General features: G+C 41.0%; 1 protein-coding gene across 1 annotated transcript in view; it reads right to left on the reverse strand.

The window, feature by feature from the left end:
- ghrhrb (growth hormone releasing hormone receptor b) overlaps positions 1-12,106 on the reverse strand; it is a 55,183-nt gene that overhangs the window by 34,627 nt on the left and 8,450 nt on the right. The window contains exon 2 of the mRNA XM_028587853.1: positions 4,250-4,358. Coding sequence (XP_028443654.1) covers positions 4,250-4,358 — 109 coding nt within the window. The remainder of the gene's footprint in view (positions 1-4,249; positions 4,359-12,106) is intronic.

Below are 12,106 nucleotides of genomic sequence, written 5' to 3' on the forward strand. Positions count from 1 at the left end.
TTGAGTTAAGTTTGCTGTTTTTCGTTGGACTATTGTGTTGGAAAAAGGGACTGCTCTACAATAAAGGACCTCTCTTGTTAACAACTGGTTTGGCTGTTCTCTGCCCTACCCCGCCTGCTGCTATGAGAAATCTCTCATGACATCACATATGGTGGAGAATGCAGGCACTAGGGGCGTTGAGCCGGATGATTAAAGCTGAAGATATTGAAGACTTGGCAGAACGTTTTTCAGGACTTCACACACAAGACCCCCAAGCCCTAATGGAGCAACTACTACAGATGCTGGTGGAGACCCAGAGGGCACAGCAAGAAACTACTACGGCCTTGCTGCAACAGCAAGGAAAGGCGAATCAACTCAAGGAGCTGGAGCTTCACCAGACCAAGACGAAGCTGAAGGCAGGGGGATTTCATTCCGAAGTTGGGAGTGACTGATGATGTGGTAGCTTACCTGCATGAATTTGAGGCAACGGCTACTCGAGAGGGGTGGCCGAAGGCACAGTGGGTAGGACTCTTGGCTCCTTTCCTCTCAAGTGAAGCTTTAAAGGCATTTCAAGATGTAGAGACTAGCATTAGACATGATTATGACAAGCTAAAGGAGGAGATTCTAAGCCGCCAGGGCCTTACCAAGTTTAGCCTGGCACAGCATTTCCATTATTGGAGTTTCCAAAGGGGGCCAACGCCCCACGCCCAAATGCATGACTTGATTAGAGTAACCAAAAGGTGGCTAGACCCAGAGAAGAACAGCTCATCAGCCATTGTGGAAACCCTTGTTATGGACCGTTACCTGAGAGCTCTGCCTTATGAAGCAAAAAGGGTAATCAGTCATCAGAAACTAACAACAGCCATGCAGTTAATGGAAGCGTTAGAGCAGTACCAGGCAGCTTCAGAGATACTCAGACTCCCCCGTAAAGAACCCTCAGCTTCCGTTCCACCTCGGCCCAGCTGGGGCCACCAAAAAGGGAACAAACTTGATAGCCCTCCCTCTAGCTACCAGAGAAGAGGGTTTGTAGCCACCGGTACAGCAAAGGAGATTCCTGAACCCTGAATCTCACCAGTGCTATTGTTGTGGCGAGTTGGGCCATATCTTGTGGCAATGTGACAAATCTGATGAGCCGATGCCCACAGCAGGGTCTACGAGCAACCCTCAAGTGCACTTTGCTGCCCTCTTTGGGGAGAAGGGAGATCACAGACCAACCTGCCCTGTGACAGTCAACCGGTGTGATGTGGATGCCTTGCTGGATTCGGGAAGTGCTCAGACCCTTGTCCAGGAGGCTGTGTTGGAGGCCTCCCACCTGGCTCAAGGTGAGCAGGTTCCCATCATTTGTGTGCATGGAGACACCCGTGAGTACCCAACCGCCAGGGTGAGGCTATAGACAACTAAGGGTTCATTCGATGTTGAATTAAGAGTAATTAAAACCCTTCCAGTCCCGGTCCTGATCGGGCAGGACTGTCCAGCCTTCTCCCTGCTGTGGAGGGAAGCCAAAAAGAAGCTCAACCAAGAACCCCGAAAACGTAAGTCTCAAGTTAGAAAAATTAGTAAAGTCTGGGTTAACTTCGCCAAGACATGTTCTTCCCTATCCGTAGCCCAAGCTTTTGTAACGGACTCTAGCGGTGGGGATTCGGATCCTGAGGAGACGGCCGACTCGGAACTGCTGTTTTTCGTTGGATTATTGTGTCGGAAAAAGGGACTGCTCTACAATAAAGGACCTCTTTTGTTAACAACTGGCTTGGCTGTTCTCTGCCCTACCCCACCTGCTGCTATGAGAAACCTCTCATGACATCACAGCACCAATTCAACAATCGAGAGTTGTATACAGGCAGCTGTGGCTGCTCTTTGCGCTTGCTGCTTAGTTTTATACATGCTGGTGCCATTCTTTGCCTCCCCCCTATGTTCTGTTTCACGCTTGCAGCTGCCTGTACAACTCTCAATTGTTGTATTTGGTGCGTGAATTCACTCATGCCAACACCATTTAATGTTCATGTATGTGTTTATTAATGGAGACCAATAACCTTTTTGTTGCTGAGACTTTTCCCACAAAATTATTATACATTTTGATTGACTGATTCAATGATGTGTTTGGTGGGGTGTTTCAGTCACTGGGGAGAGCATACAGGAGAAACTGGGACTGTATCTCCCTCCGGATCATACAGCTTTTGTAAAAGCTGACTGGAGAAGCGAAGCGTTTCCTCACTCTACTTCAGTCAGTGTTCAGGCCGGGCTTGAAGCGGCTCATACCTGCCGCTTTAAACGCTAATTGTCGCGTCTTTGCTTTTGGATGATCACAGGAAAGGGGTGACAAATGATGCAATTAATTCTGAGCTTCACCGGCTGTGTCAGGCAGTCCCACAGGCGAGCAGACGACTGTCTCACCGAGTGTGTAGCTTTCATAACAACTTTCCTGAGACGGAGCGAGGAGGCGAGAGCGGAGCTTACCTGCCTGGAATGACCCTGTCGCGTAATTCAAAACACTTCAAAACAAAGAGAATTCATATTTCGGGTGTAATCAACATGCTTTCAGATTGCATCTCAGATGGAAAATGAAGTGCGGCCCCTCCTGAAGGACAAGCTGTTCCAGTGGCTGAGTATTGTTTTCCTTTTTTTCTGAGGCATTGAAGGGAGGATAATGGAATCTCCTCTGATTCCGTTGGCTCACCTCCTACCTGAGCTACACAGATGAAACCGAACCAGGCCAGGTTGACCAATCATTACCTTTTTAATCCAGGCATCTTCTCACCTGATTAGTTCCCTTGATTGTTTTGGCTGCTTTTCCAAGTGATGGGCGGTAATTCGATAACAGGAAGCAAATGCGCTCGCTAGGCTTTTGATTAAACAGACCCAATTATCCGCTACAGGAAGGATGGATTGGGCATATGGTATCTAATGTAAATGTGAGGAAAGTGGTCCTTGATTATGCTGCATTTTCCTTATCTAAAATTTAAATGAAATTGCGTTTGACCAGACACATGTCATCAGGTTAAACTCCCTTTGAATTTGAATGCTGATTCCTCTACAATGTAACCTTTGACTGAATGAATCTTGACCTGATTGCATACCCTAAGGCATTTTTGCCCATGTGGATGGAGGATCCTCACCTCTGATCAGTGAGCCCTTTGTCTTGAGAACAAACACAACCCCTGACCTGAAGGCCAATTATAAAAACAGAAAGCAGCTACCCATCAGTGCGCATATTACAAACTAACCTATGTTTTGTGTATCATTCTCGCTATATCATGTGTCACGCAAGAACCATGGGATCACATATCACACAAGAATCCATCTTGTCAGGCTTCAAGTAATGCCTTTGTGTCTGAACTACCAGCTTACTGAACCAATCAGCGGCCCGTGAGGTTCTGTAGCCCATAGCTACTGGCAGCTACTGGCAGCTACGGGCGCGGGTTTGGTCAGTGTAGTCTAGTCCACACAGCATTCCCCAATCGGAGAAAAACGTGCTCTGGTTTATTGGCATTTCTTTAAAACAAACGCAATTGTCTTGGGTGGGGCTATAGGCCGGTAAGAGCCACAGTGCCTCTGCAAAATAGCCTCAGGAAGGAACTTGTTTTGGTGGAACACGTGTACGTTCAAAAGTTCTTTTAGTTGGGCAACAGAAAACTCTTTTTTTTTTTTTTTTTTTTTTTTACCCTGCAGAGATCTGAGGAGCAGTTAACCATAGTCCTCAGAAATCCACCAGAGTTTAGAATGCCAACACAAAGAAAGAGAACGGTGTGGGACATCCGGCCTAAAAAGAGTGACATCCGGTGGAATTTCCGGCAGCACCTGAACAATCCTGGAAATGGAACGTCGTCCATATAGACTAAGGTGTGTGTGTGTGTGACAGCCATTGTTGGTTCAAAACAACAATGGTGGACGGGGTTCATCCAATCACATGCCAGGTAATTTTTGAAAGTGCCTGCCCTTTCACAAACAGTTTTCAATGACGGCGTCTCAGATGGTTCTGTGTTAACAAACCATCTGGCGCATCAGGTTATGTGTACCATGCTCTGAGCATTACAAGTGTGACAATGCTGTAAGAGAGATTTTTTTCTCGTTCCTTGTTGCCAGAGTGGGATTACAAAATTGCATTTAAAATTCCCACACAAAGAAAGCAGAAGGTAACGGATATCTGGCCGAAAGAGGGACATCCAGCGGAATTTCTGGCGGCAACAGAGCAATCCGGAAAGTGGAACGCCATGAATTAGACTAGTTCCATAATAACGCCTCTGTTCCTACAGCAAGATGAAAGCACACCGACCTGTCCCGGTAGAGTGGTTGTTCTCCTCCTGTTTGTGGATCTGGTTACATTTTTCTTGAGCCTTCATGTGCTGAACCACCAGGGCACAGTCTGGGTGGATGGCCTCTGTCTAAGAAGAGAGAACACCAGAGTCACACAAAAACACTCGTCAGTGCAGAAATGACGATACGAGGTTCAGCGGGCAGCTACAGTAACAGTGAGTGTTTCCTCCAGAGGTGTGCAGGAATCACAATTACAATTCAACAGTAATATATAAACTAGAGTAGCCTACACTATTTATGAATGTTTTCAAATGGCAATAATAATTCCTTTTGAATTATAGAGAAGTAAATGGATACAATTAAAACAAAATACCAACAAAATAACACCGATATAAACATGTTAACTTCCATAAAGACTTTTGAATCTGTGTAATACATGCATCAGGCAATATTTTTTCATTCAGAGCAACCTAAAGATGAAACTTATAAATTAATTTGGTTCAAATATTGATATCTTTTTTTTGTCATCTTGATGGTGGTGTGTTCAAAAAGTGTCAGACCTTTTAGGAACTCTTTGTTTGTTCAAAACAGCTATATAATCAAAAAATTAACGCAAAAGAAAATCGTATACTCTTGGTAGTTGGCACGTGATTGAACTTTTGTAATTCAGATATTCAGCTGCTGTAGAAGCATCTGATTCAGCATGATATGGGTTGGAACAGGGGATTTAAACTTAATGCAGAACACAGATAGTACATTCAGATGTTTCAGGTTTAAATTTATCCCTAAAAAATGGATTCTTACAAAGAAAAGACAGATGGATGAAGCCTGTGCTGTTGGCTTTCGGTGTTTTTTCCCAAGTTTCTATCAGGGTTTGTTCACAGATACATAGACACTAGAAAATAAAATCATGCTAGGCCCAGAGCAACAAAACAAAACATGCAACCAAAAACTAAATCAATAATTAAAACACAGCAACCAAATTAACATGCAAAACACATGACCAATAAGAAATAAATAAAGCACAGCCAACCAAAACATGCAGATAAATAAACACAAAAACTCTGCCGTGTGACACAAGTATAGAAACTATACATATTATATATAACAAAATAGAATAAAATGTATGAAATTAAATATGAAGTAACCAGTGGGCAAGTAGCATAAAAGTGCAATATTAAAATGTGTTAGGTAAAGAGCGACACATCAAAGGCACAGACATGAAGCCATTTAAATGCAGAAACTGCTTTTATGACATTGTGATGGCAATTAAAAATTAACAAAAACTTTGAAATCAATAGTATTGAGTCAGCAGCGTTAGAATGTTGATTACGGGATCGATCTGAACCGTCTTTGTGCTTTACGCTCCATGTGAGTTTAATATGATCCTTGTTTAATGCATGTTGTGCTCCACCTCTCTCACTACCCGGAAACCCAGAGGATGAACCGCTGTACGGTGATGAGCACCCTTGACACCTGCAACGTGGGTGTTCCGACAACTTCCTCTCAAAGTCTTGACTTCTGCAGCAGCTGCCAAGGCTCCCCTGCCTTCTGAAGAACGTGACGAGGAGGAGGAGGACAGAAACCCACAGATTCATATGGGCCTATAATAATCTTAGAAGATGTATAAATTCCCATATGCCACGAAAATATAAATCCCAGCAGCATCTCCGCCTTGCAAGTAATGTGCTATCATGTCACAGAAGTTGATCTTTTACGCTGTCAAGTGAGAAATAATCCCTGTAATTTGCTTTGAATGTGTCTAATTGATTTCTCTGATGAACGCGTTTGGTTTGAAATGTGTGAACTGTCACAGGGAGAACACCTGCCAGTTGGACAGATGGAGACGCTGCAGGTGAGCGTGACATTTGACTTCATCCTCTCGCAGCGCAGCAGTGTCCAGGATTAACTCAAAAGGACGGACGCACACGTCCTGGTCCTGTTGCAGGACATTTTACCCTACAGCTGTCAAGTTCATGTTGTCAATATGTCAATCTGTGTGTGTCTACAGCGTGTATGTGTGCGTTTCCTTTATTGAACCAGTTGTTTCATAACAAAAAAAAAATCTTTCTTGTGTTGGGAGTGTCAACTCTGAGTTACACCTAAGCAAAATGAAAGAGTAAAAAGAGATATTACAGTATATATTATTATTTGATCAAATTAGTAGAAGTGTTCCTCGGTCTTATTTCAACTGCGTCTCCTAAAAATTATACTTTTAAATGTTTTGACAAAACTACGTTCTGGAGAAAAGGTAATTGCTGCCTGGACTATTATTATTATTATTATTATTTTTTAATAATTATAATTTTTTTATAAAGTTTGTTTTCTATCTTGTATTACACAGAAGTTGTACAAAGTGCAGGACTTTGACCCTTTGATGAATGGTTTTAGTGTGGTTAGGTTTAGGCTTTTGCCGTTGTTATTGACGCTAAAAGTCTCCTTTAGCGTCATATCTAAACTCGGGTCAAATTTGACCTGTTCTCAAAACTTCTATATCAGAAATATGGGTTTCTTTTTAACCAAATTACAAAAAAAATTAAGTACAATTGCAAGTACTCGATTACTACTTTCATTGAATTGTGGGTATTCAATTTTATAGCATTTGAAAAAAATTGAAATGGTTTCAAAACCTGACTAATCTTTGACATCCATACGTCTGTGATTCTCCACCAACATACGTTCTAATATTAGTCAAAATCATTCATCATTTCAAAATTTCAAAATTAGCTATAATCTCCTATAAATGAGATTTCCTGACCATGAATTCCAAAAATAAGTGTAAAGCTATTGGTAATAAGTTGGTGTTATTGGAAAAAAAAGGACAAAAACGTCAATTTGTCAAAAATATATTTTTTAAAAATGGGGAAAAAAAGTGTTAATTTTGACCCAGAAGGACAACAAGTGCATGGTCGACCAGAAGACAACACAAGGGTTAAGGAAAAAATCGTGAGTGGGCTTATAAAAGGTATGTTTCCCTGACACGCGGGACAAGAACGGGACAGTTGGGTTTAGGAAATGTGACACGCGTGACATGATCCCCGGTCTCCTGGGTGAAAGTCCTGTGATGTTTGACCCGTCCACCACCCCCGTTGTCTCTCTTACGTCATCCTCAAATGCCACGTAGCTGCTGCTCTGCCCGGTGCGTTCTACACACATGCTCAAGGGTGATTTTTGCATCGTATCTGACGCTGACAGCCACTGCCCAAGCGTCTGTATATTACGAGTTCGGTGTGAGAACGGGTTGGCCCGAAGAGGTATGATATATTTAAAAAAACTTAACAGTAATAACAAAAGGTAAATAACTAGAGGTGAGAGAAAAGTCAGTAGAATAATGCTAATTTTGTGCAGCAGAATTTTGTTTCCAAAACTGGTAATTATTATCATAAAAACTGTCATTATCTTGCCTCTTTTGGAGCTCACGACTCTCAGGTTGGGTTCTACTGCCTTATACAGTATGCAGGCTTGTATCTGACAAATAACCCTGTCACTTCCTTACATAAGACAGACTTAATATGCTTGGATGAGACTGTAAAAGCAACATAAATCATGGTGGATTTATTTTCCAACAGCTCTCACCTAGATTTTCTATTTTAAGGGTTATCTGATAAATCCACAGTGTTCCCTAAACACGGAACTGTACATGAGCAGAATTTAATATAAATAGGCTAAACATTTCTACAATTTATCTAAACTGGGTGGCCCATGAACTCCTTCATCGTTATGAGTTTGTACCTACTACAGCTGGAACAAATGAGTATGTGTAGCTGAACAGCTCGATCTGGCACAGCAGCCTCACCGTGACGCAAGACAGCGCAGTAATATTACTGCACTGCAGGTTTATGGAACAAACCTCCTTCATACAAGCAAGATAATAACACAACATGCTGTCTTCTGACAGCACAATGTCTCATTTTTACGGTTTAGTGATGTGCAGAGAATCTGTTGGAACTCTTACGATGAGGAGACGAGCCCGGCACATTTTTATAACTTACAACTTTATAGACGCAAAATGAGAAAATCTGATCGTCTGTGTGTGTGTCTATGTGTGTGTGTGTGTGCGTGTGCATGTGCGTGTGCGTGAAGAGCTGGAGTGCCATTTGAGCGTGCACTTTAATTATTGTAACCCTCAGTCCTAAATGGCAACAGTTTACGTGGCTGCAATGTCATTTAAATTCAATCACTGTCTTAACTGGGTCATTTTCGCAGGGCGCCGGTCGCCTCCAGTAACCTTTAGCGTGCTGGCATCATTTAAATTCACATTTTCACAGTGATACAAAGGACAGGTAATCACGGTCTCTGATGTCATTTGTGTGTGTGTGTGTGTGTGTGTGTGTGTGTGTGGGGGGGGGGGTGTGTCTGTATGTCTATTATTGGCCCTTTAATGTTTTCAATCTACATCTTACCTCTGGGTCAAGTAATTTTTGCCACAATGACATTATATTATATTGAACCCATTACACCTCTCTTCTCATTCGCATTCTGTCTTTAAGGGAATAGTTTGGTATTTTTCATTTTGCGCCATCATCAGGTAAACATTTCATCCTTTCATGACCAAAAAAATGCTCACAAAACTAATGTCATTCCAGCAGCTTCAGCTGTACTTTGTTAATTGCTAATTAGCAAATGTTACCATGCTAACACACTAAACAGAGATGCTGAACATTGTAAACATTACACTTGCTGAACATCAAGATGTTAGCATTGTCATTGTGGGCATGTTAGCATGCTGACATAGTAATAGAGTAATTAGCTCAAAGCCCCGCTGGGCCTCAGTACATCTAGCTGTAGGCTACATCTGTTTTTGTGCGATTAATTTGTACGTCAATAAATTTTTTTCCGACAGTTGTTTTTGTCATGAGTACTTTTACACAGACCGCGAACATTATGCGGCGATAAAGTGACGTCATCTTTTTTCAAAACAATGTCGATTTTTCTGAGCTTTGCACAGCAAATAAAGGCATCAACCAATTAAAAAAAAACACAGAGGCACGTAGTCCGACAGCCAGAGCTGTCTAAAAAAACGACAAACTTCACTCCTTTCAAAATTGACAAAGGCAGCGCATACCAGATCCACTCCATCTGTTCTCCAACACGGGTGTGACATAGATTTTATGATAAAATCTAAAGGAAAACAGGTGGAACTGTTCAGGATTTTGCAAAATTTGCCTGATTAAACTAAGCCTCATAGCGACGGCTATATTGTAGGTAATGGTTAACAAGAGTTCAAAGTCACATGTTCCTGCGGGGCCCGTGGTGATTGAGATGGTAAAAAAATATGGTCCTGCCTGTCTGTTTTTTGTTTTGATTTTGTTTTAATTGTTTTTAACTGCTCTTTAATGTTTTAATTTTTTTTATCCTTTTTGAACTTCTCTTTATGTTTTATGTAAAGCACTTTGAATTGCCCTGTTGCTGAAATGTGCTGTACAAATAAAACTGCCTTGCCTTGCCTTGCCTTGTTCTTATCTTTCACAATAAAAGTCCTATGCTGCGTAATGGTATGAATATTCCCAGCCTGTTGCAGGCGAGCATTTTGCATTTTCGTTTCCTTCATTCATAACCCTGCCAGTGTGTAAACGTCCACATAAATAGTCCCAAGGAAGTCCAATTCACCTTGTCTCACTTCGACATCAAAGGAAATCTTCAGGTGAATGTGAATTAGAGTAGTCGATTGCCCGCTAGCTCACTTAACAACACCTCAGCTAATGTTAACCCGCAGTGATTAAAACACTAATGAATTTGTCAGTGTTAGCTAGTGATAGCTAACACTATAGCTAGTGATAGCACGGCAGCACCCCATAACGGCCCAACTTCTTCTTGGACTTGGACATCTTGAGAAGGTCTTTTGTTCCCGCTGCGGTTAGATATTTTAACCTACACTGTTAACCGTTGGATATTATTCTTGTGTGAAATTGTGTCTCCTTATTAGGGTCTATTGGTCTACTAGTCCAGAATTATTTGTTTGTTTATTTGTCTGTTAGTTGTGTATTGTGTTCGATTGCTGTATGGTTGGTGGCAAACCAGTTTCCCTATCGGGATTAATAAAGTTTTTTCAATTCAATTCAATCTTCCACACAAACACGGTGCTCAATCAGTCTTAAACTATTTAAAACTTCGTTGTCTATGTATATTTCTTGAAGAGCACTTATCCGCCCCCTAGTATTCCCAAAAAAATCTTCAATATGTGCCTGCTGATAAACCATGTTGATCAATTTGATCTGCTAATGATGCTATCTCGGAGCCCACCGATGTCTTCCATTATGTCCGCACTCTCACTTCGCCAGCCTTTTTTGCCCATGGCTCTGTTCTGAATGTGAGAGATAGCCACGTCCCCTGATTTGCATATAAGAACTGGAAATATATAGAGAGGGAAATCAATAAATGTAGCATTAGGAAATAAAAGTCCACGGAAATAAATAAAAGTGGATTTCTGAAATAAAAGTCTCTTGAAATAAATAAACGTGGACTTATAAAATAAAAGTACCATGAAATAAGTAAAACCTTTTAACATATTTATTTAACTAATTGATTCATTTATATATGAATATTTACATTTATTTAATTATTTATGTATTTATTGCTTCATTTATTTATTTCATGATGTATTTCAAAACCATATTTATTTATTTATTCATGTCTTTCTTTATGTATTTATTAATTTATTTAATATTGAATGAAACGGCATTCCATAATTCTGAGAGGCTGATGCAGCAGTTTTTACCACTACACTGACCACTGTCAGATTATAGTTCGGTCATCATGATGCAGAGGAAGTTTTTCCTTTCTTCAAAGAAAACGACAAAAAAAGAGCTTTAGGTTGGCAGTGTAAGATGTAGGTTATGGCATAATGAGTTTTATGTTAATTATGTATAGGTTTTTTTTCTTAATGGAAACCTATCTTTTTGTATCATATTATATAAACATAATCTATTCGGTGTGAAGCTATTTTATGAGATAAATACTAAGTAGTTAGTGTGTGTAAGATTGATACATATGAATCAGGCTCTTCTCATGAGCTATTCGTACATATAGCTACAATAAGTGAAGCACTGTAATTCCTATGTATTCCACGTATTTTTTGCTGTGTGCGTCACGTTGACTGCTGCTGTACAAGACTGCTCTGGTCCATGAAGGAAGGAGGTCAATCTTTTGACCAGTCATTTTGGTGCCTAAACTTAACTGCCGTAGCCGGATGACGGTCACCTTTTTGTCGGCTAAACTCAACTGCAACGGCCTCTGAACCGACCGGCATGTACCCATCTCACAGGAACCTTTTCTCGGCTAAATTTAAACTTGCTTTTGTTTTAAATAATTTGTCATAGTGAGAGCTTATGAACTTGGGTGTTTATTATAACACTAAGATGAGCCAGGAAGGACCAAGGATGGACGGGTGAGAGATGAGAGAGAGAGAGCAACTTGTGGAAACTGAAGTGAGGAAAGGACCAAGGCTGGGTACCGAATTCAATACTTTTTAGGCACCGACCGAATCGCCTCTAAAATATAGAGTATCGAAAAATGCCTTGTCACTCAATACCTAATTTCAATCCCTAAGGAATAAACCTCATCAGCATCAGTGAGCCAATAAGCATGCAGCATGCTTCTACTAAGCTCTAGTAATGCTGCTGATTGGCTGTCTAACATTACACGTCGTAAAGACGCTCACGTAGTAGGAGCGGAAAGAATAAATGAAAACGATTTGTGCCCTAATGTGTAATGGTGTAATTTATTTTCGTTGAAATGGATTTTATAAAATTGATATTAAAAAAAGTATTGTTTAGGAACCGGTATTGAAGTCACAGTATTGGTAATTTTTTGAACAATAACCAGCACTGGAAGGGAAAGAGCCAGGAAAGATGGAGGAGAGAAGAGCCAGGAGGCC

The sequence above is a fragment of the Perca flavescens genome, chromosome 9 (assembly GCF_004354835.1).
Source record: "Perca flavescens isolate YP-PL-M2 chromosome 9, PFLA_1.0, whole genome shotgun sequence".
NCBI lineage: Eukaryota > Metazoa > Chordata > Actinopteri > Perciformes > Percidae > Perca > Perca flavescens.